The following is a 27,167-nucleotide window of genomic DNA, read 5'->3' on the forward strand; positions in this document are numbered from 1 at the left end:
GGTACATTACTTATCATAAAAACAAAACAATTTGTAATATTAAATAGAGACACAATTTTTCTCATGATGTCCTCACCTCAAATAAAATTAAATAAGCTTCACTTTTTCAAGGTTTAACCTCAACAGTGACTTCGTTGGGATGTTCGTCCACAGTCTCCAATTTGCTGTCTCTTTCTTTCTTCGGTTCCTCTTTCACGGGAGCCACATCAGCCTCGGTGACTACTGCGGTAGGCACCTCGGTTGCTTCGCTCTTCTCAGCATGTTCTTTAGTCAATGTACTGAAGACTATCTCCTTAGGTATCTTCCCATTCTTCACCGCTATTTCTTCCTTGAATTCAACTATAGCGCTTCGGACTAGTATCAGGACGTAGATCTGGAATACTGAAATAAGACGTGAGAAATTGAGAATTGCTCAACTCGAAAGATAATAGAAGACCTACCAAAACTATTGATATGTAATTACAGAATTCCTCTCTACCATACTCTATACATACTCTTTCTTTTCAAAATAGATATTGTGCTAATTAGTGCACGCCAATAATGCCAGTTTTAATGGATGTGGTGGCGGCAAATATTATAAACATTTATAGAAGTTCCTGTCTATCTAGAAAATAGATTGTTTCATCCACGAAGACGCACCACCAATTTTTGGTCGAGGGAAGCGTGCGGGGAGTTGGATCCGAGCAATCCGAGCGTCATTATTGTAGTGTGCGTGTCCACTGTACCGATAACACTCAAACATTCGCGGACGTATGGTGGGGCGCGTCTTCGTGGATGAAACGATCTATAGCTCTGTAAATACTTACATACACTGGAAATCACAGTAATGATGAGAAGCACGTCTATAGCGGCTATGACCATAGAGTACACTAAGGTTGCAGAGATTATCGTGGCGATGCTGTAGTTCATAAACACGCGAAGAAGGACGATATCTTTCTAGAAGGAAAAAACTAAATGAAACATTTTCCAACAAGTAAATATGGGTATAGCGCATAATTTAGTAGGTACCTGAGATATGGCAGGGGTGGCATTGACCTAATGACATGACAGGACATACAAATCTGCCCCCCTAGACAAAACGCACTTTTTGATCGAATCCGTCAAAACTCCATACAAAAAGGGGCTTTTCGACCACTTTTCGACTGGTTTGCGATTATAATTTGCACTTTGTCTAGACCCACTGAAGTCTCACTGACGTTTGACCGTCAATCATCACCCTCTCGTGTCACTCCCATACCTCAGGCACTGAGCCTCGCTGCACATGTCCTCTGACAAAACGAATGACGTGAGCAATGTCTCAGTCTCTAATCCATAAGGCCTCAGCCTCGAACTTAGCGGGCAGCGGGGCGTCGGCGGCGGCGGCGCGGGAGCGGGGCGGGCAACGCAGACCCGTTCTCGAAACCAGCGGGCAGCTCGCGCGGCGCTTTAGCGGCGAAGTGTTGTGTTCGGGGTTGTGTTGTCGAGATATTTGTTTTTATTCGCGAACGAAATGTCTGAACAACGGCGACAATTTTATTTCGATTCAAATTTATTCCTTACGCTCGATTTATTGTGGGCAAAAGAAGGAGTGCGCTGCCCGCTCCCTCGCCGCTGCCCGCTCGTTGCCCGCTCCGCCGCCGCTCCCGCGCCGCTGCCCGCTAAGTTCGAGGCTGAGGCCTAACAGTTCACCAGTTTTTAGTTCAACGGGGCTCAAACCCGCGTTCCTCGGAGAACGACACCGACACTTGTCGTTTTCATGAATTAACCTTTGAATACTGACCCGGTACATAGCACACAGCAGCAGCACGTTAAAGCTCAATTCGGTGGCGTACGCCAAAATAGGGATCGGCTTCGACACGTAGTCCTCGATCAGAATCTCCTGGATCTTCATTATAGTCGGCGAGTAGCTGTCGTTCGCTGTTCCCACTAGTGACACTAACTGAAATTGTAATGCTCCAAGTTAGGCCTAACTCATCAAGGACATAAAAGCACTGAAGCCAATGCCAATAGAAACCGGCAAGAATTCACACGAAATGCTTATTAATTACTAGCTGACCCGGCGAACTCTGTTCCGCCTTAAAGGCAATAAATAAGCCATCGCAATTTTTCCTTATTTGCTCACCGTTTATACCTACCCTGGACTACGACAAACATTTTAAAACCAAAATCAGCTCAATCGGCCCAGCCGTTCTCGAGTTTTAATCAGACTAACGAACATCAATTCATTTTTATTTATACAGGGTGTTAGGTAAATGGGTATATGAGCCGACACTAGCCCATGTTAACATGGTCATATAAATGGTATGGTGAAGTCAGAAAATTGATATCTTCATTTTAATTATTTTAATTTTCATACAAATCGGATTTTATAAAAATTATTTTGTATGAAAATTTAAAAAAATAAAATGATATCAAATTTCTGACTTCACCATACCATTTATATGCCCATGTTAACATGGGCTAGTGTTGGCTCATATACCCATTTACCTAACACCCTGTATAGATAGATTATGAGAAGACTAAAAAAACCAGGGCAAGTCCAAAAAAGTAAGACAAAATATCTTTGTATAAATATGTCCCAATAAATTATTTTAATAACATTTCAACATAATATGGACCAACTTACCGAAATTAATATGTTCATATAAGCTATAATATAAATTCCCACTCGAACGGGCGCTATCCAACAGCAGTAATCCAATTTAAACGTAACTATTGACGTTTTTATGTACTGATATGTTTTATCCATTTTGCTACAATTTCTATTCCACCACACAAAAAGAACTACACTCACGGGGCCATTCGCACGAAATGCTTCAATAATAGTTTTAGAGCATAATTCGGCAGTTTAATCAGGATGTCTCTTAATTAGTCATTTAAAATATTAGCCGTGAAATTATTGCGTTAATTGTATGATGTAAATAGCTATAACCCTTATTAACTGACCACCCGATGGCGTAACGGTACGACATTCCTCTGAACGCAGCGGGTTCGATTCCAGGTTGAGTCAAATTAGGGAAATAAATATTTTGATCTAAATTAGGGTCAGCTGGCTAGAAGCCTAGAATAATTGTAAATTATTACGATCTTGTAATTGTACATTAGAAACACCTATCGCTCGCAATGATAAATAAATATGAACGAAAGAAAAGACATTTTGGATACCGTTTTATTTATTTGAAGAATCATTTTCTGTATTACATACAATAAAGATGTTTAATCACACTTTTAAATAGAAATATTTAGTGAGAAAGGTTTAAAACATCGTTTACATCACACAAATTGAGTTCGTATCGAGGAGAAATTATAATAGTGCATGTGTATCTTGCGATAACATAGTGTGTGGAAGGAAGTTAGTGTCTTAGGAAGTTAGGATTCAAAAGATTAAAACAAAGCCATTCTACAAGACATACTATATAGAGAAAGGTGGAACGTTAATCAGGTACAAAATAAGTTATAAAATGTATTTATAGCGATCATGGCGTTTTCATAATTTATTAATTTCTGATAATAATGTACAAAACTGATATAAACATCACAGTCTACTGGAAAACATCAATTATTGTACAGCTGATAATTTCCAGTGTTTCTCTATTGCAAATGTTGGTGAAACACATTGGTGGTTTTGTATAAATGTTTAGAAACACTGGCGTGTAAAGCGTTTATAAACAATTTGCTAAATTTTTTCTAGATACGTCAGGCAGTGATCGAATCTTTGGCCGGTATAATTTAGTCTGCTCAAGTAGAGCGAGACAAGGCACGTCCGTGACCACACCGCGCTTTGCATCTACCTCTAATATATTAACGTCGGAATTACCTATTAACTAAACTAAATATAGCACATGCTGTATACTAATAACGCGTATAACACCTCTATTTTACCAATAACATAAACACAACAAGATTAAATCCAACACAACTATAAAATATATCAAACATAACCCTGTAACTTCACCCGAATAAAACCAAAAAAGATATTAAAAATAAACTTTTATTTATTGTAAAAATAAAGAATACATTTATTTATTTATTTAAACGAACTTTGCTACTTATAAATGGAATTAGTATATTGGTCACAATTAAATTTCTTTGCTAGCTTATTTTTTAAATCAATGTAAAACCATTTTATTATTAATAACAATTCATAATTTCTGTAATAATAAAAACTTTATTTAAATATCCATAAACCAATGCATAGAATGCAATATAACAACTATTACTCCTGTTTCGTCTGAATAACTTGTTTCTATAGATGAATATGCATAATACAAGAAAAATGTTGTTCATATTATAATATTTATCTATATATTTATCACTTCAATGTACTTCCATATTTTATAATACGTACTTATCGTATGTGCAGTTATAGACAGTACATCGGATAGGAAGAAGAAATATCAATATAGGAAGAGAATCAAGTTGAAAAAACAAGAGCAGATTATTGATAAATATAGAAAGAGTATAAAGATATTGGTACTGTCTACAACAACACACCTTTGCGACTTTACTGTAGGTATTAAGATTATCTTGTAACTGTATTAATATATCTATCAAACCCCGTCCCCATAAATCGATATCAGAAATATTTCACTGAATTCTGGTAGGGCAAAAAGATCAACAGACCTATAAAAGCTCCATAACTTAAGACCGATTCTTTAAGTCTGTTTTAGATGGCTAAACAAAATAAGTTCTTCAACTTCTAATATTGGCTTAGTCAGTTGCAATATTTCAAAGCAACCAACTCAAAAGTCATATCGATTTATCAACACGAGCATAGAACATGACTTCTTACCAGATTACTTCATAAGAGCGTGCACGACCGCATTAGCGTTCAGCGCTTTCAAATCTGTGTACGTTTGTCCCGTTCCCACGAACACTATGGGCTGGCCAGTGATGTACGTCATCGATATCGCGGCGCCGACTTTGTCGTCAATGGTGTCGAACTTGGTCAGCACTATGCCGTCGATCATGTGAGGGTTGGTGGACGAGGAGTGGTCTGCGAGCGCCTGGTTGAACTTCACGAGCTGGTCCACAGCCTCGTTGCCGACTAAGGCTTCGCCGACGAAGAGAACCATGTCTGGTTCGTTCACCTATGAAATGGGCAAGTGTTAGAAAACTCGTTTGAGACTGCAGGTAAATAGTGTAAACATTCTGCAGGATAAAGGCTGGGTTGCACCATCTTACTTTAACTTTGACAAACGTCAAAAATCTGTCAAACTCCATACAAAAAACACCGGTTATCGTCAAAGTTACGGTCAAAGTTAGGTGGTGCAACTCAGCCTAAGTATACGTTAAGGCATTAAATAAAAGCCATATTTCGTTTATAGAAGGGTTGAAGACGTATGGATTGAGTAATTTCAAGTGCGTGGATTGAGAGCTAGTTTAGAGATCACGGAATGCAAGTGTGTGGATTTATGGCTGGTGTAGGGATCGAGGAGTGCAAGTGTGTCGATTGAGGAGTTAAGTATCAATTCTTTTTCATGAAATAAATGTCATACACTGTAAACAGTAAGTATCTCTATCGAGGAATTTATTTTTTATTTATTTATACTTCTGTCTAGTCTGCGCGACTTGTGTCACCCCCTGATGCTTGGCACACAATGTGTTAAAGTATTTGTCGAAGAGAAATACTAAGGGTTCGGACAATATTTTCATTGAATAATGTTTCCGATAAAGGTTGTCAAATTGACTGACATGTTTATCGCATAGTACAGTCCACTATGAAAATTAGCAGTGGTTTGTTTCAACTACCTATTTAAAAAAAAAAATTACTTTCTAAGTGTTGAATTTTATGGAATTGGGAAAGAAGTACCGAGTTTGAAGCGTTCATGAGCAAACATTGCAGTTGAATATTCAAGTTCTGAATTTGATTTTTGATGAATAATAAAATAAATCCTACTAGCTCGATTGATGGTTTCATTTAATTTATTTAAACCAGGTTACCTATAATAATATTTTTTCGTTAATTTATGAAAATATCAAATTAGCCCGTAATCCTGAATCCTGATACATAAAATTAGCCTATTAATTTAACACAGGTACGACTGTACTCAGTGTTGCACTATCAAATGCAATTGACGCGCCTCTATGCCAGGGTTTTTATGTTCCTGGTCAGGCTATAACTATTGGATTATGGAAAAAAATAAAAAATATGAGTCTAATATTTTCTAATTATCTGTCTGACGGACTAAATAGAATTTCGATTTAATTACCCGGTCATCATCCCTATTATTTATTTATTATACCTTGATGAGCTTGGCGAGCGCGCGCATGAGCGGCTCGTTGTCCTGCATGCGGCCGGCCGTGTCCACCAGCACCACGTCGATGCGCGACTCCGCCGCGTACCGGATGGCTTCCATGGCGATGCCCGCCGCGTCCTTGCCTGTTGACGTTACAAAACAAATACACTCGGCATCAAATAAATCGCACCTCCCGCGACAAGCACTTATCAAGCGTATGCATCCCTACTTCCCACCAACATTGGTACCATTTGAAAGCCTAGTTCTAAACTTCATTTCATTAAAGGAAAGGTTTTTACTAGAGATGGGCCGACTAGTCGCCGACTAGTCGGGAAAGCCGACTATTCGGCATCATTTGTAGTCGGCCGACTAGTGACGACTATTCGGCAAAATATGCCGATTATAATCGGCGCATTACAAAATTAAATATGTGAATGAAATAAACTCATAATCACCAAGATGATTATGAGGTAGACCAAGTGCGTTTATCTAAATCACTTTTGACTGCAAAAAATTAGTAAAAAGAGGTTTCACCTGATTTAAAATTTTGGCAATGAGTCTAATTCATACAAAGTTAACATTAGTTAAAATTACCAGGAAATCATCAAAAATGTGTAAAGTTTATGTAATTTAATTTGTCCAAAATTATGACACTTTTTTTCGGGGAAAAAATGCATGGAATTGCATAACTATCCTGCGGGGAAGTGGTAGATTATGTGGGGCTCCTCTCATCGAAAGGATGAGGAATACCCAAATAAATAACCCCTGAGATCGCGATCGCCTTAGTGTGAAGAACTATGGGAATCCGGACAAAGCCATCAACTATCACAGTCCGTCCCGGCAATTGCCCACCTGTATGGCGGGCCCTGCCTATCCGACGGTGGTGGTAGTCCGTGCTATGCAGGCGGGGGTAGGTACCCCCACGCCCCCAGCTCGCTGACCATCACCGTGGAGGGTGGAGGAATCAGTGGGCCTAGGATGCGTGCCGCGATAAGCGCAATTTTGCCCATACATTTTGACGTCGATAAGTAAGAATAATATCACGGCACGCATCCCAGCCCAGCAGGAGGCGATCATATTGTCACCTCCTCTGACCCCTCCGCCGTCGAAAATTATGACATCTACCTTAGGTACTGTTAGGTGATTGTAATGTTGCTTTTTATTTTTTCTCATATTAAAGAAATCTCATTTCTCAAAAAGTTATATTTATCTCTTTAGAAATCTAGATATTCATATTTCTTTGAGAAAATCTAGATAATTTATTCTTCGGACAAGTAGGTATTAGAATGATCGGCATTGCCGATTAGTCGGCAATTTGAAAACCGATTAGTCGGCTAGTCGGCAAAGACCATAGTCGGCCCATCACTAGTTTTTACCCCAAAAATGTGTCTTTACAAGGATCCAGAGTCATTTCTTCGAAAAATAGGTAGTTACGCTATAGCCATTTTTTATGACTATAAAACTGTTAAGTTGGGATTAATCGCTATCCATCTGTTAAAGAGGACACGTGAGATCTTTATTTGGTTTTATAACCATAAAAATTGGTCTAATTGATCCCAGAGGTGAGCCCAAAGTGAGATCTATTTTCAAGTCACATTTATGGTATATGTTAATCATTTATTTAGAAATGAAATGTATTTTTTTTAAGGATATTTATTAGGCTTTCAAATAACACCCATATTGTTGGGGTACCATGATTGTGTCAGAAGAAAATCTTTAAAGTTCGCGTCGCGGAAGGTGCGGTTTATTTGATGTTGAGTGTATTTTATATTTGACACTCCTCTCTTTACACCCCCTGTATGGAGAGGATCGACAGCTTGGCCTTAAATAAAACCCAACGAGTCAAGGTTGACTTATCCCTAGGGACAGCCAGTAAGCTGTAATATCATTACCATGGGGATACTTTCCGCGTCCTTGCCTATTCAGTCATTACAGAATAAAATACAATGGAAATATACTTATATTATTTGGCACACAAATTACATAAAAATAAAATAATAAAAGCAAAAAGAGTTTCTAAGTCAAGAGTACTAGCAAAGTATGCCACAACTGGAGACCTAGACCTGATGAAAAAATTGCTAACGAAAACAATAAATTAAAAAGGTAGCCCCTTAAAGGGGCTCTTCGCAGGTCTCCTTTTTTGGCTCTACTAAAGCTTCTAAACAAACAATATGACAAAATTGACAAATACTGAGGCAAAATGCGGGAACAAACTGAAACTCACCGTATCCCTTCTCATACAGATGCACCATCTTGCGTCCATTGTGTCTCGACTCGGGGTGTAGCGCGTTAAGATGGCGCGTGTGAGTCCTCAGTTGTTCGACCGCACCCGCGCGGAAAATGTCGCAATCAGCGATCAACTATACATAAGTCGCAATGGTGTAAACGAGAGGTATGATTAGTGACATCTCACTCACCGTATCTCTTCTAATACAGATGCACCATCTTGCGTCGTCCGTGTCTTGACTCGGGGTACACAGTGCGTTAAGAAAGCGCTTGATCTTGGCAACACAAAAGTTCTAATGGTGGAAACGAGAGGTAAATTAGTGCCGTCTCACTCACCGTATCCCTTCTCATACAGATGCACCATTTTTCGGCCTCCGCGTCTTGACTCGGGGTGTAGTGCATTAAGACGATCTATCTCATAAGATCCATTCACTAGATCCATTATGGATCTACTGAGATTTTATTTTCCAACTAGATCCACCGTGGATCTAATGAGAACTTATTTATTATTTGATACACCATTACTCCTAGTCGCTACAAATGGATCTGAGGAGAATATTTTTCTCATTAGATCTATTGATATGCTTGAGCATGTATCTATGTAGATTTGGCACGTGACCCTGGTACAGGCTGGAACGAGAAGTAGATTAGTGCTGTCACTCACCGTATCCCTTCTCATACAGATGCACCATCTTGCGTCCATTGTGTCTCGACTCGGGGTGCAGCGCGTTAAGATGTCGCGTGTGAGTCCTCAGTTGTTCGACCGCACCCGCGCGGAAAGTATCGCAGGCAGCGATCAGCACAGACATGTCGTTTTCGATCAGCCAGAAACAGATCTTGGCTAAGTTGGTGGACTTGCCGACGCCGTTTACCTGAAGGAAATTAGCTGTGTTATTGAATAGAATAGGAAATTTTTCTTTGAAATGAAAACATACAACAGTAAACATAATATAGAGTGCGGAAGGTACTTTCATGCCAAAAAGGAATCCGCTCGGTATAAATCCAGACACACGCGAGTCTTGACATTGGTTTTCAATATTATGGGTAGATTAAATCTGCGGTAATGGTTTTACCATGCCAGTACGATTTTTTAATCTATGAACAGTTTAACACGCTCTCGTTAAAGATTTTCGTACTGTGATAAGTCATACAGGGTGTATTGTTTTCCAAGTATGATTCAAAAGTATAGGAACGGCTGCTAAATTAATAATGATTGGAAGTAATTGGAATTGGGCGAACTCTTTTGACCGATGTCACTCATCTTCTAGCAAAAGCATCTGACATAGTTTTATCGCAAAATAAAGTTTCATCATTGGCAAAAGCATAATAAAAATCTAATAATTTATATTTTGTGTTTTATCTGGGAACCGAGTGGCTCACCCCGCAGAAGGCCATGACGTAGGGCCGCTGGGCCTGCTGCGCGTGCAGGCAGTCGCGCAGGATGTCCACGCGCCGCTTGGGGGACAGCAGCTGCACCAGCGCCTCGTGTAGCGTCGCCTTCACCGTCTTGGCCACGCTGTCGAACGTGCCGAGCACCTGCACGACAGTTGAATTAAGTAAAACACTTGCGGCTTAAATAAACTCTTGTCCACTGTCCGAAAGAATGTGTAGGTTATTGTATGAGGCGGATGAAATGCTCACAATACAGGATTTGGAAGAGAACAGCAATACATATAGTCGCGATCACAATAAATCAATACCGGTCACAGTTCTACTGGTTCTACTAAGACTCCAAGAACAACCAATAAATAACAACTACAGTATCGTTAAGTGTTCTTGGTACTTAAAAATACTTGTGATAAGAAAATGTCAATACATGTCACCAAATTCTCCTAGAAGGAAATCTACAAAATATGTAAGAACTATTTTTTAAAACTCTTTTGTCAAATGTGAAGTTTAATTGGTAACTCTATGTGTGTTATAGAATGCTGTTTGTTTTCCAAAAAATAAATAAATAAAATACAACCAATTAAATTACCAATGAAAACTGACAACATAATAAAAAATGTTTCAAAACTTCAAGCACTTCTCACCTTGCCTTCAAGCTTGGCAGCAACAGAGTCGCAGAGTTTGTTGGCAATGTCAGCGGCCACGTTCTTGCCGATGAGATGGTCGCGCATCTTGTCCAGCGCCGGACGCATCGATTCTTCCGTAAGCGCCTTGGACCCCACCAGGCCTGGGAAAATGGACGGAACGGAAGAGGTTAGTATAGTAACATACAAAAGTGTATAATATATCTATATATATAAAAATGAAACCCGTTTTCCGTTGTCACGACATAACATGAAAACGGCTTGACCGATTTGGCTGATTTTTTTTTGTAGTTTTCTAATACTCTGTACAAGGTTTTTACGGAAAAAAATATAAAGAAAATCTCTACGCTAAGGCGGTACGAAGTTCGCCGGGTCAGCTAGTTTTAAATATTTTGGTAATATGTAATTAAAAACACAACTTCGTTTAGTGAGTGACGGTCTTTTCAATGTGCAAATAAATTAAAGGCTGAGCGAATCGAACTCAGATTTTTGGAGTATTTGACTTTTAGCCAAATTAAATAAAACTAAAATATTTTATTTAATTTTGACCACTGGTGCACTTACGAACGTCAAATACAGTAAAAAAAGGTAGCCCCTTAAGGGGCACTTTACATGTCTCCTTATTTTTTTACAAGCTTTATATTGACTTCACTTGTTAGTATGTGTGGGACAAATCTTGCAACTGAATTTAAGACCAGTTCTCCTCAACCGATTGAGCTGAAATTTGGTATACTTATGTAAGTACGATGACAATGCAATGTTATGGTACCATTGAGCTGGTCTGATGATGGAGTCATAGGAACTCCTAAACGAAACGGCGGAATCGCATCAAATTTGGTTTCGTTGGATTTGTCTTTTCGAGCACTTTAGTGATAAATGATGTCCAGGGTCCTGACGATGGAGTCAGGAGGTGGCCATAGGAACTCCTAAACGAAACGGCAGAAACTTATCAAGTTTGGGTTCGTTCGATTCATCTTTCCAAGCACTTTGGTGCTAAATGATGACCAGGGCTCTGAGACTGATATACAACTAAAAAGTGTAAAATAAAATTACATATAATAAAAAAAAACTTTTTTAAAAACAAGCTTTATTTCTGAGATGCAGTTGTAATAAAACGAAAAAAATAATTGTGTGCAAGGTTCAAATAATTTCGAAAGCTTGTAGCGCATACAGAAAAAAAGAGGAATAAATTCCATAGCGCGATACAAGCTTTCGAAATTATTTGAACCTTGCACACAATTATTTTTTTCGTTTTATTACAACTGCATCTCAGAAATAAAGCTTGTTTTTAAAAAAGTTTTTTTTTATTATATGTAATTACTAAGAGCTTCAAAATAAACTTACGCGCGGAGTACAATTTATACTAATCGACTTTGAAATACACTCGCGAGCAAAAGTATGGAATCACCATACTTGTTCCGAGCGATCGTAAGAACTAAATGACTAATAGAAGATAATTAAAAATGGTACCATTTTAAAGGTAATGTTTTACACTTTAAATTGATACTATAAATACATACATAATCATTCAGTTCTTAAGATGGCTCGGAACCAAACACAACGGCCTGATTCTATACTTTTGCTCGTAAGTATATTAACTTACCCTTAAAGATACTGAACATTCCCCCAGACTTCTTGGGGCTGGGCTGCGCATCGGTCGTCTCCTCCTCCTCGCTGGAGCTTTCGTCGGATTCCACTTCCAGGTCGCGGATGGCGCCGGTCATCTTGCCGATCAACTGGGAACAAAGTGTAAAAATTAAATTGCAGCTCAAATCTTGCAGCAGATTGGCAAATCAAATGCAAGACTTCATTCATTGGCTAGACTTCATTCTTTTGACGGAATCACTCTTGACTGTCTTAAACTAATTTCAATACTAACATCACAAAATAACCTTCAGGCACATTCTTCATCTCCATCCCCTACACACTCACACACATACACACACACACAACAAAACAACACAACACACACGCACACGCACACACACACACACACACACACACTAGTCACACACATTTCTAGTCCTTCAGGAGGCCGAGGGTATCACGCCGCAGTTTTGGTATATTCGGTCGGAGTTACGCCCAAAAGACGTAAAATTGGCAACCTTACCAAGTCGAAAAAGAGACACTGAAAAGCGAGAGGACAAAAAAGCGGTAACGAGTGTTGCAAGTGCCCGTCATTTGTAATCGGATTGCATGATGAGAGAGTTCAATACTTAGCTGTCAGGGCTGCTCTTTTTATTATGAAAACATCAGCTATTGTCGCCCTGCGTTACGATGCCAACGTCCTAATTTGGAAGCGGCTTTAAGTGTTCGGACTAGATAAGTCCAAAGCATGTGCATACATAAGGGGGGAGCCGGGTGGGCGCGGCCCACCCCCGAATGGTCTGGTGCCCACCCCAGGATGTTGGGCTAACGATTAGTTGATAGTACTTACTCATGATAAGCTATGATAATCGCATCCCCTCGTGACTTGGCATGTCGGGGACAGGGGCCAGGCACCCTCTCGAAAATAACCCTAGATACGGCAATAATCCAAGGTAATGTATAGTAATTTGAATTTTGTCACCTGCGTGTCGGCGGTGACCAAGTGCCCACACTCGGGGCTGCTTCACGCGCTCCTCGCTCCTGGGGCTCTAGGGGACTCCTGTAGGCGTGTCTACAAGAGACAGTCACCTGCGTGTCGGCGGTGACGTCGGCGTCCTCGGGCTTGTCGGTGCTGAAGTCGAGCGTGGGCAGGTCGCGCCGCCGCCCAGCACACGCGGGGCTCTAGGGGACTCCTGTAGGCGTGTCTACAAGAGACAGTCACCTGCGTGTCGGCGGTGACGTCGGCGTCCTCGGGCTTGTCGGTGCTGAAGTCGAGCGTGGGCAGGTCGCGCCGCCGCCCAGCACACGCGGGGCTCTAGGGGACTCCTGTAGGCGTGTCTACAAGAGACAGTCACCTGCGTGTCGGCGGTGACGTCGGCGTCCTCGGGCTTGTCGGTGCTGAAGTCGAGCGTGGGCAGGTCGCGCCGCCGCCCAGCACACGCGGGGCTCTAGGGGACTCCTGTAGGCGTGTCTACAAGAGACAGTCACCTGCGTGTCGGCGGTGACGTCGGCGTCCTCGGGCTTGTCGGTGCTGAAGTCGAGCGTGGGCAGGTCGCGCCGCCGCCCAGCACACGCGGGGCTCTAGGGGACTCCTGTAGGCGTGTCTACAAGAGACAGTCACCTGCGTGTCGGCGGTGACGTCGGCGTCCTCGGGCTTGTCGGTGCTGAAGTCGAGCGTGGGCAGGTCGCGCCGCCGCCCAGCACACGCGGGGCTCTAGGGGACTCCTGTAGGCGTGTCTACAAGAGACAGTCACCTGCGTGTCGGCGGTGACGTCGGCGTCCTCGGGCTTGTCGGTGCTGAAGTCGAGCGTGGGCAGGTCGCGCCGCCGCCCAGCACACGCGGGGCTCTAGGGGACTCCTGTAGGCGTGTCTACAAGAGACAGTCACCTGCGTGTCGGCGGTGACGTCGGCGTCCTCGGGCTTGTCGGTGCTGAAGTCGAGCGTGGGCAGGTCGCGCCGCCGCCCAGCACACGCGGGGCTCTAGGGGACTCCTGTAGGCGTGTCTACAAGAGACAGTCACCTGCGTGTCGGCGGTGACGTCGGCGTCCTCGGGCTTGTCGGTGCTGAAGTCGAGCGTGGGCAGGTCGCGCCGCCGCCCAGCACACGCGGGGCTCTAGGGGACTCCTGTAGGCGTGTCTACAAGAGACAGTCACCTGCGTGTCGGCGGTGACGTCGGCGTCCTCGGGCTTGTCGGTGCTGAAGTCGAGCGTGGGCAGGTCGCGCCGCCGCCCAGCACACGCGGGGCTCTAGGGGACTCCTGTAGGCGTGTCTACAAGAGACAGTCACCTGCGTGTCGGCGGTGACGTCGGCGTCCTCGGGCTTGTCGGTGCTGAAGTCGAGCGTGGGCAGGTCGCGCCGCCGCCCAGCACACGCGGGGCTCTAGGGGACTCCTGTAGGCGTGTCTACAAGAGACAGTCACCTGCGTGTCGGCGGTGACGTCGGCGTCCTCGGGCTTGTCGGTGCTGAAGTCGAGCGTGGGCAGGTCGCGCCGCCGCCCAGCACACGCGGGGCTCTAGGGGACTCCTGTAGGCGTGTCTACAAGAGACAGTCACCTGCGTGTCGGCGGTGACGTCGGCGTCCTCGGGCTTGTCGGTGCTGAAGTCGAGCGTGGGCAGGTCGCGCCGCCGCCCAGCACACGCGGGGCTCTAGGGGACTCCTGTAGGCGTGTCTACAAGGGACAGTCACCTGCGTGTCGGCGGTGACGTCGGCGTCCTCGGGCTTGTCGGTGCTGAAGTCGAGCGTGGGCAGGTCGCGCCGCCGCCCAGCACACGCGGGGCTCTAGGGGACTCCTGTAGGCGTGTCTACAAGGGACAGTCACCTGCGTGTCGGCGGTGACGTCGGCGTCCTCGGGCTTGTCGGTGCTGAAGTCGAGCGTGGGCAGGTCGCGCGCGCCGCCGCCCAACGCCCACACTCGGGGTTGTTTCACGCGATCTTCGTTCTTGGGGCTCTTGGGGGACTTCCTGAAGATAAAGTCACATCAAAGTCATACTGTGGGCTGGGTTTGTTATTTTGAATGGAAGAATTAACGTTTCTTTGGCACCAAGCAAATAAATGGGAAGAGACATTTCTTATGCAGCACAAAGCAGGTGATATCTAACTGCAATCGCACCTGATGTTTAGTGAGATGAAGTCCTATTACTTTAGTTTAGGTCCAAATTATAATGTGGCAATGACATGGACGAACCTAGCTTCTGACCCAGGGAGGTTCAGACTAGGTAAACTTCCATGTTTTCAGACACTTAAGATCGAACCATATGGTAGAGGGGCTGCTGCTCTCTTTTAATGAATTATCACAAACCACAAACAGTGACTCCAAAACAAATCTTAAAGTTTTTAATTAGTAACTTTGGCAATAGTATTAAATTTTTTCCTAGGATTAATGAATAGTATTTTTGTAATAGCAACATCATAGTTTTAAGCCAAAGCTCTACTTACTTGACATCTTTCTTGACGCCCTTCGAGGCAAGTTTCTGGGCCAGTTTAGCCCTGTTGGCAGCAATCACATCATCTTCTATTTCAGGAGACTCCTCCACCTTTCCATTGGTCATATTCTTATTTTCTACTATTTTCACTGTAACAAAATTAAATCATATTTTGCAATTAAAAACAGTGTTTCTGTTTCTTCTAACTGTTCTATTAAACATACTGCGGTTTTATTAACATTATACATTACTCAAAATTCAATGGTTTTCTTATAAAATGGTTGACATAAAGAAGTAGGTATGTTAGAAAATATTTTAAGGATTCATCAAAACTATAAAGTGCAAATCACCCAAATGTTAAGCCTCTTCCTACTTTCAATGACCTATATTTCTATAAAAACATTATAGTGACAAATTGACAAATAATAAATTATATGATGAAAATTATAAATGTAAATTAAAATTTTTAATTTATAAATCAAGTCAAGATTTGGCACATGTTTGTTCCATAAGAAACTAGTTTACAAACAGGTTTATGATATCAAAATAAAATATGTTAAATTATGCAATGAGGAAAACACACAGTATAAAGCCAAAAGCATTTATTGTATGTTTGTTTTCCTTGCCTCATGATATATCCTAAGATACTTGACATTTTAGTAAGTAGTAAACTTAAGTGCAACATTAATTAAAGTACAATATAGAAAACTGTGTACATTCTTAAACAACTTGTTCACCAAATGGGAAGCAAATATAAAAATTGTGTTTGAAAAAATATAACATACCTGACTTCTTAGTACTCTTTTCTTCTCCCTTACGTTCAATCATAGAAGCAACAGTCTTTTTCGACTTTTGAGAGTCTTCGAATGTTCTCATTTGTTTTGGAATCTTAGCTTGCGATTTGGCTGAAAATAAAAAGGTACAAAATTCAGTGTAAACTAAATAATCAAAGAAAGCTCTGAAATAAATGATTTGTGAATACGTAAATTAAAATTGTTTCTTATGCAAACTTTAAATTAATCTTATAATTCTATTTTATCTTAGGCCTGAAATCAGGATCATGACTCACCCCATACTTCACATCCCTTCAAGATTTTGTCAAATGATGACTTAAAATCGTAGTCAACAAATATACTGCCGCCGCCACCTTGGAGATCATTCTTGTACTTGTCTCTAAACTCCAGGTGCACGTCATTCAGAAACTTATCCACGTACGACAGCTGCAGAATACGCTGGTACGCGACCACGAATACCAGCTCAAACTCGTTATCGAGCTTATACTGCAGCGTAAGGGCATTATGGTTGAAAGAGTTATTCCCCGTGCGCTCCTGAAAATTTCAAAATTTCAATTGATCACTGCCCTGCAATTCGTAAGAAACATTGATTGACTGTGAGTTTATGCAGCTGCGGTGATCGATTATAAGGGAATCGGACGTACCAGCTGGCAAATTACGATAAATCAAGGCCAAAAGGGCTTCGCGAACTTACTTGTAAGATCACACTGCGAATTAGTGCATTCACTGATGGCGTAAAAATCTCGCTCGTACTTTGAAAACACCATAGGACTATGCCCCCCTTACTGAAGATACTGAATAAGTCCAACATTTTTTATAATAATGCAAAATCACTTTTACTGACTAAAATCTTCGCAACTATTTCATCGACGTAGAAATGTGTATTTGACATAAAATTGACACCTCACAAAACAGTCGTTCAAATTCTGTTCAAAAAGTGTCGGAATCGGAAATAAACATTCAAACATATAATTAACTTAGTACATTTTTAACACATAATTATTTATTGAAAAATTAACATCTGCAATATTTTTATATTAAATATTACACTAAAGTATTTTTAATGTATTTTTACTTTCTTTTGAACGGCCTATTTTTTTTCACGGCGTAATTTATTTTGTCTATGGTGACAATAAAAGCATACCATGGTCTAAATTGATAAAATGTACTAAATCATGATGTAACTGTAAAACAATGATTACAAAACTATGGGTATAGCCTGACCAGGAACATAAAAACCCTGGCATAGAGGCGCGTCAATTGCATTTGATAGTGCAACACTGAGTACAGTCGTACCTGTGTTAAATTAATAGGCTAACTTTATGTATCAGGATTTAGGATTACGGGCTAATTTGATATTTTCATAAATTAACGAAAAAATATTATTATAGGTAACCTGGTTTAAATAAATTAAATGAAACCATCAATCGAGCTAGTAGGATTTATTTTATTATTCATCAATAATCAAATTTCAGAACTTGAATATTCAACTGCAATGTCTGCTCATGAACGCTTCAAACTCGGTACTTCTTTCCCAATTCCATAAAATTCAACACTTAGAAAGTAACAAAAAAAAATAGGTAGTTGAAACAAACCACAGCTAATTTTCATAGTGGACTGTACTTACGATAAACATCTCAGTCAATTTGACAACCTTTGTCGGAAACATTATTCAATGAAAATATTGTCCGAACCCTTAGTATTTCTCTTCGACAAATACTTTAACACATTGTGAACCACTTTTCTTTCACGACTATAAAAAGATTTTAGCAATTTAATTCACAAAATCAATTGCGCGCAATTAAAATAAAGTTTGTTTACACTTTGACAGCAATAGACTGACATGCAAGGTGACATGTTAATGAAGTTTTCAGTTACTGTTGCCATTAAAAGAAATTAGTACCATTAGTTTTCCGCAACATGGCGAGGGTTTTTATGTTCCTGGTCAGGCTATACAATGGATATTGTAGTTGACTCCCCAAACACCTTCAAACAACAACAACATTAAAGTAGCCTATTGGCATTGACCACTGCTGAATACTTATCCAATACTTAACATATTAAATTAGTACATAATATTATTCTGTCAAAAATTCAGAAATATGTACACAATTCGTTTAATAATATTGACTGGTAACACAGCTGTTGTATAAAAAAAGTTTAGGTTTGTCTATGATAAATTTGTCAAATCATCGTTTTATTTGTGCCTGTTTCACGAAATATCTGTAATTTTGAGCAATAATTATTTGAAATAATAAATTAAGTGATAAATAATCAAGATGAATATAACGTCAGCCGCGGGGATTATATCCCTGTTGGACGAACCAATGTCTGAGGTAAAAGAATTTGCTTTGAAGAGGTTGGACAACATCGTCGATGAGTTTTGGCCTGAAATATCGGAGTCAATCGAAAAGATCGAGATTCTCCATGAAGATAAGGTGTTTTCTCAGCACCAGCTCGCCGCGCTAGTGGCCAGTAAAGTGTATTACCACTTGGGTGCATTTGAGGATTCACTGACGTACGCATTAGGAGCTGGTGATTTGTTCGACGTGAACGCTCGCAACGAGTATGTGGATACGACGATTGCGAAGGCTATCGACTTTTACACTCAGAAGAGGAAGATGCTGTTCCTGTACAATGCTGGGGAGACGATCGACCCGCGGCTGGAAGCCATCGTCAACCGGATGTTCCAGCGCTGCCTGGACGACGGCCAGTACCGCCAAGCCTTAGGCCTGGCGCTCGAGACCCGCCGCATGGACATTTTCGAAGAATCCATCATGAAATCTGATGATGTAGCAGGTAAGAATCCTTTGTTTAATAGCAAGTTCTTTGTTTGCCAACAATAAACAGGTTAGTTGGAGTACTAACACTGTCTTTTGCATGCATGGTATTTTATACTCAAGAGGGTTCAGTTATGAAGGTTCTTATTTTATAAATTGCATAATCATCATGATTTCAAATTCAATTAAAATATTCCTTTGATTAATGACCTATTTCTTATCGTTTTTTTAAAAGCTCCATTATGTACCCAAAGTAGGTAACTTTTATTTCACCATTATTTGCACTAACTAATTTCTTTTATTGTATGGGATGTAACTACTGAACTCCCTATTCTGGTGTCTTGGTAGATGTTAGATGTTATACTCAAATGGACCAACAGATTACTATGCCCACTGAAAAATAAAATTAATCATATTTCTAAATGTTTGTTAGAGATGTACTGGCTAGGTTGAATCAAATTGCATTTAGATTTGAATTGCATCAATGTTGATTTTTCATGAACACTTAGGCTGAGTTGCACCCCCTAACTTTAATTGTAACTATCACAATAACCGGTGTATTTTGTGTGGAGTTTGACATATTTTTTACATTTGTCAAAGTTAAAGTAAGATGGTGCAACCCAGCATTAGTCATAAATAGTCAATTTGTTTGTTTGGATCAATTGAAATCAAATTATGAAGATAATGTCTCAATCATCTACCAAGTTTTTAAATATAAACATTTTATTAAATTTTGCTGTTTTTTTCTTTCAGGAATGCTTCAGTATGCCTTCACTGTTGCGATGAGCCTACTCCAGAACAGAGGCTTCCGCAGCACAGTTCTTCGGTCACTGGTGGGTCTCTACAGAGGTCTTAACATCCCTGACTATGTCAACATGTGTCAATGTCTTATATTTTTGGAAGATCCTCTTTCAGTAGCAGAAATCCTTGACAAGCTAACACATGGGCCCCAAGAGTCAGTCTTGATGGCATATCAAATAGCGTTTGATTTATATGACTCGGCTACACAACAGTTCCTAGGAAGAGTTTTACAAGCCTTGAGAAGCACCGCTCCAATACCCAGTGCACTTGGTGGGAAGCCACAACCCCAAGGAGGACCATTCCCTGAATCTTCAATGGAAGTGGACCAGGCACCAGCTGAAGAGACAAAAAAACCTGAAAGAGACATTGAAAGTTTGAATGATGAAGAAAAGGAACATCAAAGAAGAGTAGAGAAGCTGATATCTATTTTAGGCGGTGATGTTTCTATCGGCCTACAATTACAATTTTTAATCAGATCCAATCACGCTGACATGCTCATTTTGAAAAACACCAAGGATGCCATCAGGGTGTCCATATGCCACACAGCAACTGTGATTGCCAATGCATTTATGCATGCCGGAACAACTAGTGATCAGTTCCTTAGAGATAATTTAGAGTGGCTAGCACGAGCCACAAACTGGGCGAAACTAACAGTAACAGCTTCCTTGGGAGTCATACATAGAGGACACGAAAGTGAATCCTTAGCTCTCATGCAATCTTACCTGCCCAAAGAGGCTGGACCATCATCAGGGTATTCTGAAGGTGGTGGTCTATATGCTCTTGGTCTGATCCATGCCAACCATGGTGCTAATATCATTGACTATCTTTTAACCCAGTTAAAAGATGCACAGAATGAAATGGTACGACATGGTGGTTGCTTGGGTCTTGGTTTGGCTGCTATGGGAACTCACAGACAAGATGTATATGAGCAACTGAAGTTCAACCTGTACCAAGATGACGCCGTCACCGGTGAAGCAGCCGGCATTGCCATGGGTATGGTCATGCTGGGATCGCGTCACGCTGCGGCTATAGAAGACATGGTTGCCTATGCTCAAGAAACTCAACACGAGAAGATATTGCGTGGCTTGGCAGTTGGTATTGCCTTTACTATGTATGGGCGACTTGAAGAAGCTGATGCTCTTGTTCAGCAACTTTTGAGAGACAAGGATCCATTGTTGCGTCGTGCAGGATGCTACACTATCGCTACGGCGTATTGCGGCACTGGTAATAATAACTCCATTCGCACTTTACTCCACGTAGCCGTTTCTGACGTCAATGATGATGTGCGGCGTGCTGCAGTTACTGCTCTAGGATTTTTACTGTTCAGAACACCAGAACAATGCCCATCAGTTGTATCTCTATTGGCTGAATCCTACAATCCACACGTTCGTTACGGTGCTGCTATGGCTTTGGGAATAGCTTGTGCAGGCACTGGAAACCGTGAAGCCATTGGCCTCTTGGAGCCTATGGTGAAATTTGATCCTGTAAACTTTGTTAGGCAAGGAGCTCTGATCGCCTCTGCTATGATTCTTATTCAACAAACTGAGGCTCTTTGCCCGAAAGTAACTTACTTCCGCCAGCTGTATGCCCAAGTTATTTCTAACAAACATGAAGATGTCATGGCGAAGTTTGGCGCCATCCTGGCCCAAGGTATCATTGATGCTGGAGGCCGCAATGTGACTGTTTCACTGCAGAACAGGACTGGCCACATGAACATGCTTGCTGTTGTGGGAATGTTAGTTTTCACTCAGTATTGGTACTGGTTCCCACTTGCTCACTGCCTGTCACTGGCTTTTACACCTACATGTGTAATTGCTCTAAACTCTGATTTGAAGATGCCACAAATGGACATCAAGTCTAACTCCAAACCATCCTTGTATGCATACCCTGCTCCTCTGGAAGAAAAGAAACGTGAGGAAAGAGAGAGGGTTACTACTGCCGTCCTGAGTATTGCTGCAGCCAGAGCTCGCAGGAGAGCGCATGGCACTGAAGGGTCTGCTAGCAGCGTTACCTCGTCAACAACCTCCAAAATGGATGTCGACGAAGAAGAAAAGAAGCCATCTAAATCACCTAACCCAAACATTACTGTTCATGGAAAAACTGATAAGGATGCTGGATCATCCAAGGAAACTAAGAAAGAAGAAAAGGAAGGAGATGAGAAGGAAACAAAGGAAAAGAAAGAACCTGAACCGACATTTGAGATCCTTAGCAACCCCGCCAGAGTAATGCGTCAGCAACTGAAAGCCTTGACAATTGTTGAGGGTTCTGGCTTTACACCATTAAAAGAGCTCACCATTGGAGGCATTGTCATGTTGAATCACTCTGGAGATCAAGAACAGGTGCTTGTGGAACCTGTAGCAGCTTTTGGTCCCAAGACTGAGGAAGAAAAGGAGCCTGAGCCCCCTGAACCTTTTGAATACCTTGATGATTGATATAGTCTCTTTGGTTAAGAAATTTGCATCAGTTATCATTAGGACCATATTAATATGAATGTGAAATGTATTGAACAAGTTATTGATAGAGTAAAATATAGAAGTACACTGATCACTTGCTAACTGAAAATTTAATATTGTGTTTCTTCCTGAAATAAATAATTCTTAATATTACCAATGTTTCATTTTAAACTAGCTTCTATCAATTGCGTGTCTTCCTTCCGAAAACCGGCATAAGGTCTATCCTATATTTCTCCACGGATTCCATCCTCACAAACTATGATATAAAGTAAGATCATCTAGGATAGGTACTACAGAACAAAATTTATAACTTCGTACACGTAGTATTTTTTTCTGTTCAGTCGCCTAGTTTATCTCATTTATCCCAAGAGCTATCTGCAGCAAACTATCATGAAGAAACTTTCCATTCGCGTCCATCTCTTAGCCGACTTGTTGATCCGTATCACAATGATGCTCAGCTTCTTGCTCAGTGCTCAGCTTAGAGGAGAAGGGCAAGGACGAGGAGACGTAAGCGTGGGTACCTACGGAGAGCCGCGGGGCGGGGACGGCGAGGCGTAAGCTATAATGTAAGTGTAGTTGACCAATTGACCATCCATGTGCAGCGCAGTTTGGGAGCTTGCTTTGCTTGTCCCGGAAGAGGCGATTACGTTACAATTCCGATAAATGTGCGATACCTAGTTCCTACTGGGACTATCATACAAAAAAATTCAATTTGATACGATGACGATCGCTTTCTAAGTGATATGCTCTCAGGTAGGTGATGTGTGCTTCGTCCTTTAGTATTTTTGGCTTATTCCACTATTCGCCGTTGAAAATCCCTGTTGAAATAATGAACTAAAAAGTTCATTAATCCCCATTACTTTATAAATAAAATCCTCATAAAACGGGGATTAATGAACTTATTAGTTCATTATTCCCCATTATAAGCCAATTGGCGTTAACGGGGATTAGTGAACAAAAAGTTCACTAATCCCCTTTCACGGGGATTGTTAACAGGGAATAGTGGAATAAAATTGGGAATAAACCGTATTTTGGTATTTTTATGTTTGTGATTTTTCATTTTTCTCTTTAATCAGGAACCCAGAGCTGTAAAATGAAAACAAAAAAAAATATAGTCTATGGTCTCCAGTGACAACTTTTTTTTTAATCGTGACATTTTGCTAGGGTTGTACACGTTTTTGCGATGTCGATATTACTTAGAAAATCGATTATTATATTATTCATCATCATCATCAAAGAAGTCAATCATCATTATTAACGTTATAAAGTACATAAAAATACTGTTTCAAAGTTGGCTTCATTCTATTGAACTATAGAATATCTATTTTTAAGCTTATAAGCTTCATCGGTATCGTCGATTCGTCGTCGCATCGATATTTAATTTTATCGATGAATCAGATGATCAACGATCGCCATACGAAAGAAACAGACATTTTGCATTTTCATTCAGGTTATAAATTGGAAACGTGCGTGTTTTATTCATAAAAACAAATAAAGAAGAAGGTTTTATAAAATTACAAACAATGGATTGGAACTTGAAGTATGGTGAACTTTCGAAGGACAAAGACTTCGTAGATAACTGCGAGAATTTGAAGGAAAATTTGCAAGAGGTCCAGAAAGTCTTGGATCAATTGTTGCCACTGAAGGAACATTACGATAAACTGGAGCTTCCGGCGCAAATTGAACTTGATCTATTCTTGGCGTTCACTCTCAATTCATTGCACTGGGTCCACTTGCGCATTCAAGGCATAGACCCTTCCAAGCATCCAATAAAAGATGAACTTCAAAGGATAAAAACAGTGATGATGAAGTGGCAAGAAGTTAAAGATAAAGAAAAGCGACCAACAGTGAATATTGAAGCTGCTAAAAGATTTGTGCGTAGTGGACTTTATGATCCTTACAAAGCTACCGCCCAACCGCAGAATAAAAAGACCAAATTTGATGATTAAAATATCCCAATAAGCCATGTCCTTTTTTAAGACTGAGTGTAATTTTAAACAGATAATCTATGATTGATTATCTTTATATTTGTGTTATTATTGCATGATAAAATGTTAGGATAAAATAGGTATTATAACTATAGAATCTTATTACAAATTACCATGTACATAGTTTTATAGTTTAATTAAGCTTTTGTTTTAGTGGCATATGCTCTCCAATGAATAAGTGCTATTAAAATAAAAGACTTGTAACTTTTTCTCATACCTACATCATAATTTAGGCTAGGCCACTACATTGAACTTGACTATTAATTTGTATTTAGATAATTATGCCTTAGTTATTGTTCAAGTCATGTAAATAATACTATTTATTATAACATGATATTAATAAGGTTATAATCACAAACAATTGACTTTTCTTCAGATTTCCTTTTAATCCTTTTAATTTGAACAATCATAAAACGATCTACAATATTTTCAGGAATGTAGATGTAGTAGCACAAAAACAGTATCTTGTAATAAAATAAAAACCTTAACCAAATTCATAATAAAATAATTTAAATACTTATACATATACAATTCAATAACTTATTCATAATTTAGTCAACAAAGCAAGCAGTCAATTCCTTAAAATTAAACTTCAATAATGTTGTACTTGAAAACAGAGGCAAGTCTTCTGAATTGCTAAATAATGACATTGTTCTAAATGTGATATTATAAATGGCACAACATTAAGTATCTTAAACATCACAATACCTTGAAATGGAATGAATATCATATAAAGTAATAATAAAGTATAAATATTATGTTATTTGTAAAAATGACCTAGATTCACTTTTCCACCTGCAAAACCAACCCAGCAGCCGAAATATTATCTCCTGCTCCCGCGGTAAGCTGTGCCTCTGTACAAATTAACACAGGCGCAACACAAATATCTACATTCTCATTTTCTACCACTTCCTCCCAACAAGCCACAGGTTGCGACGGTTCAAAGAACACTCTACTGTTGTTGTCGTTGTCTGCTGTTGTGGAGAAACTGTCATCAAGCAGCAGCTTACTTTTGTCCAGTGCAATGTTTTGGTTGTTGCACACATACCTGTGTGCAGTTAGGGATGCTTTTGCAGCTGCAGCCTTTGTTCTTTTCCAGTTTGAACTTTTAACTGTCAATATAGCTTGATAAGCTAGAGTGTGCACATGTATGCGTGTTAGTTTTCTTTTGCTCCCATGTTCTTTGTTCTTCAGTCTTATGAGTCTGAATATCTTTCTCATTTGATCCAAAGCTGTAGCCACTCTTGGATTTGAGTCTGCCACAACACTTACTTCCCCATATTCGAGCACACTCCATAAATTACTGAGTTCTTGTTCATTCATGCCAACTGAGTCCACATAAGGCAGAACTTTAGTTGTTAAATGCAATAATAGATCTAAATCTACATAACTAGCCATCTCAAAATGAGCCAAAGTTGTTACTGGTTGAGATAAAATTTGTTGTTTGACTAAATCCAGTCTTTCAGCTCTCAAATCTGGAATGAAAACATTTTTTTAGTAATTTTAAAACAATGGTCTATTTAACTATTGCTTAATTGAAATGTGTTTAGTATGAGTACCTTTTTTATCATCTTTCTTGAATGGATAGTTGTCCATCATTTGTAATCCACTAATGACTAGTAAATTAGGATTAAATTCTGGCAAGTATTCACCAAACTTCTCTAAGGAACTAAGTAAAGGGTTATTTTCATCATTGTGCATTATGTATCTGTTTGCTCTGGGCGCTGTGTAGATGCCAAACTTCTCATCTGCCTTATATTCTAATATCATATGAATATCATCTTTCACTTGTTCATTTTCAGAGTTACCAACTATTTGTATTTCATCAGGAATGTATGACTTCAGTTTTTCACTCATTTTAGCAGCAAAGAGTACTTTCCATCCCTCCATATGGAACCTTTTAGCCATGAGAGGAGCATTGCCACCGATAGTCCATCTTGTTCCAGGCAACTTTAGAGCCTTTTCAATCAAATCGTCATACAATTTAGAATTTGACATAAATCTCCTGCAATGATAAAATAACACAAATTAGTAACATCATAAGAATAAGACATTTATACATTTTATTGTACAGATACTTACTCAGCTGCTGCTCCATGTTTGAAGAAATAAGCGAAACTTTTATGGAATTCTTCATTATTGGTAATCTCATTAAAATGTTCTGGTGTGCCTTTTAAGTATTTATAATCCAGCAATGATGTAGCGTTTACGAAGAGGTCATGACACGCACCATAACCTAAGGCTACTTTTGGCTGTTGGATTCCCGACGCTACCTGGTTCTCGCTCTCCAAATGTAGCATATGGTTCTTCACCGGCGCCAGCCTGATATCGCCAACATCGCTTTTGCGAAAGTAAACAGCGTACAGAACGACACAGAAAGATAAAATAGACCCCAATTTCACCGGAGCACCAGCCATTGCAATGATACAGTTATTTATGGAGATTATAAATGGAATGCATTAATGTTTTATCTGGTACTTTGTTCAGATCCACGTCACATTATATTTATACAACTGCTTTGTTAAATTTTATTGCTCGAGATAAAAAACATCACGGTCGAGTTTACCAAGATACCGAACGAAACCAAACGAAACGACACGACACCGATGTCCATTTTTTTGACAGCAAATTGACACATGATAACTGTCAGAACTGTCAAGTGTTCTACGTTCCGATCATGAAGCTATAGATAAAAATGGAGGCCACACTCCGAATACCTACTTGAAGCACAACCTATGTATCACTATCTCGCTCTCTGTGGGCAGACTCTCTCTTTCTAAATAAACAAAAAATATAAATTTGCTCAAAGTCAATGAAACTCAATGCAAAATCTTTATTTCTTGACATAGGTATCATTAAATGATA

General features: G+C 40.2%; 5 protein-coding genes across 5 annotated transcripts; 2 read left to right on the forward strand and 3 right to left on the reverse strand.

Annotated features, from left to right (window-relative positions):
• Positions 1 to 30: 30 nt before the first annotated feature.
• LOC135078151 (uncharacterized) lies at positions 31 to 2,781 on the reverse strand. Its single transcript, XM_063972733.1, has 4 exons — positions 2,606 to 2,781; positions 1,760 to 1,918; positions 807 to 936; positions 31 to 381 (listed from the first exon to the last, which is right to left on the reverse strand). The coding sequence occupies exons 1-4, from the start codon at positions 2,726 to 2,728 to the stop codon at positions 107 to 109; spliced, it is 687 nt and encodes a 228-aa protein (XP_063828803.1). The 5' UTR covers positions 2,729 to 2,781; the 3' UTR covers positions 31 to 106.
• Positions 2,782 to 3,454: 673 nt separating this feature from the next.
• On the reverse strand, positions 3,455 to 17,200 carry LOC135078154 (signal recognition particle receptor subunit alpha homolog). The gene is made up of 11 exons (XM_063972737.1): positions 16,975 to 17,200; positions 16,556 to 16,814; positions 16,272 to 16,391; positions 15,500 to 15,635; positions 14,883 to 15,024; positions 12,081 to 12,213; positions 10,478 to 10,620; positions 9,825 to 9,980; positions 9,109 to 9,316; positions 6,225 to 6,361; positions 3,455 to 5,069 (listed from the first exon to the last, which is right to left on the reverse strand). The coding sequence occupies exons 1-11, from the start codon at positions 17,089 to 17,091 to the stop codon at positions 4,776 to 4,778; spliced, it is 1,845 nt and encodes a 614-aa protein (XP_063828807.1). The 5' UTR covers positions 17,092 to 17,200; the 3' UTR covers positions 3,455 to 4,775.
• A 1,250-nt stretch (positions 17,201 to 18,450) lies between these two features.
• On the forward strand, positions 18,451 to 22,467 carry LOC135078153 (26S proteasome non-ATPase regulatory subunit 1). Its single transcript, XM_063972735.1, has 2 exons — positions 18,451 to 19,079; positions 19,814 to 22,467. The coding sequence occupies exons 1-2, from the start codon at positions 18,560 to 18,562 to the stop codon at positions 22,291 to 22,293; spliced, it is 3,000 nt and encodes a 999-aa protein (XP_063828805.1). The 5' UTR covers positions 18,451 to 18,559; the 3' UTR covers positions 22,294 to 22,467.
• Positions 22,468 to 23,837: 1,370 nt separating this feature from the next.
• On the forward strand, positions 23,838 to 24,263 carry LOC135078327 (nuclear nucleic acid-binding protein C1D-like). The gene has a single exon (XM_063972926.1). The coding sequence runs from the start codon at positions 23,838 to 23,840 to the stop codon at positions 24,261 to 24,263; it is 426 nt and encodes a 141-aa protein (XP_063828996.1).
• A 400-nt stretch (positions 24,264 to 24,663) lies between these two features.
• Positions 24,664 to 26,909, reverse strand: LOC135078155 (ADP-dependent glucokinase). Its single transcript, XM_063972738.1, has 3 exons — positions 26,385 to 26,909; positions 25,862 to 26,307; positions 24,664 to 25,777 (listed from the first exon to the last, which is right to left on the reverse strand). Exons 1-3 carry the CDS (start codon positions 26,717 to 26,719, stop codon positions 25,086 to 25,088), a joined length of 1,473 nt encoding a protein of 490 aa, XP_063828808.1. The 5' UTR covers positions 26,720 to 26,909; the 3' UTR covers positions 24,664 to 25,085.
• Between the last annotated feature and the right edge of the window lie 258 nt (positions 26,910 to 27,167).

The sequence above is a fragment of the Ostrinia nubilalis genome, chromosome 14 (genome assembly GCF_963855985.1).
Source record: "Ostrinia nubilalis chromosome 14, ilOstNubi1.1, whole genome shotgun sequence".
NCBI lineage: Eukaryota > Metazoa > Arthropoda > Insecta > Lepidoptera > Crambidae > Ostrinia > Ostrinia nubilalis.

What these genes read in the sequence shown, in the direction of transcription:
- LOC135078155 (XM_063972738.1), bottom strand. Translation starts at nt 26,719, where the DNA reads ATGGCTGGTGCTCCGGTGAAATTGGGGTCTATTTTATCTTTCTGTGTC. An exon ending in AAACATGGAGCAGCAGCTGA is followed by an intron (nt 26,308 to 26,384) that starts GTAAGTATCTGT and finishes TTATCATTGCAG; the next exon opens with GAGATTTATGTCAAATTCTA. An exon ending in CAAGAAAGATGATAAAAAAG is followed by an intron (nt 25,778 to 25,861) that starts GTACTCATACTA and finishes TTTTCATTCCAG; the next exon opens with ATTTGAGAGCTGAAAGACTG.
- LOC135078154 (XM_063972737.1), bottom strand. Translation starts at nt 17,091, where the DNA reads ATGTTGGACTTATTCAGTATCTTCAGTAAGGGGGGCATAGTCCTATGG. An exon ending in TTCGCAGTGTGATCTTACAA is followed by an intron (nt 16,815 to 16,974) that starts GTAAGTTCGCGA and finishes TGAAATTTTCAG; the next exon opens with GAGCGCACGGGGAATAACTC. An exon ending in CGCTCGCCAAGCTCATCAAG is followed by an intron (nt 5,070 to 6,224) that starts GTATAATAAATA and finishes CCCATTTCATAG; the next exon opens with GTGAACGAACCAGACATGGT.
- LOC135078327 (XM_063972926.1), top strand. Translation starts at nt 23,838, where the DNA reads ATGGATTGGAACTTGAAGTATGGTGAACTTTCGAAGGACAAAGACTTC.
- LOC135078153 (XM_063972735.1), top strand. Translation starts at nt 18,560, where the DNA reads ATGAATATAACGTCAGCCGCGGGGATTATATCCCTGTTGGACGAACCA. An exon ending in GAAATCTGATGATGTAGCAG is followed by an intron (nt 19,080 to 19,813) that starts GTAAGAATCCTT and finishes TTTTTCTTTCAG; the next exon opens with GAATGCTTCAGTATGCCTTC.
- LOC135078151 (XM_063972733.1), bottom strand. Translation starts at nt 2,728, where the DNA reads ATGGATAAAACATATCAGTACATAAAAACGTCAATAGTTACGTTTAAA. An exon ending in TGCTGTGTGCTATGTACCGG is followed by an intron (nt 937 to 1,759) that starts GTCAGTATTCAA and finishes TTTTCCTTCTAG; the next exon opens with AAAGATATCGTCCTTCTTCG. An exon ending in TACTGTGATTTCCAGTGTAT is followed by an intron (nt 382 to 806) that starts GTAAGTATTTAC and finishes GTCTTATTTCAG; the next exon opens with TATTCCAGATCTACGTCCTG.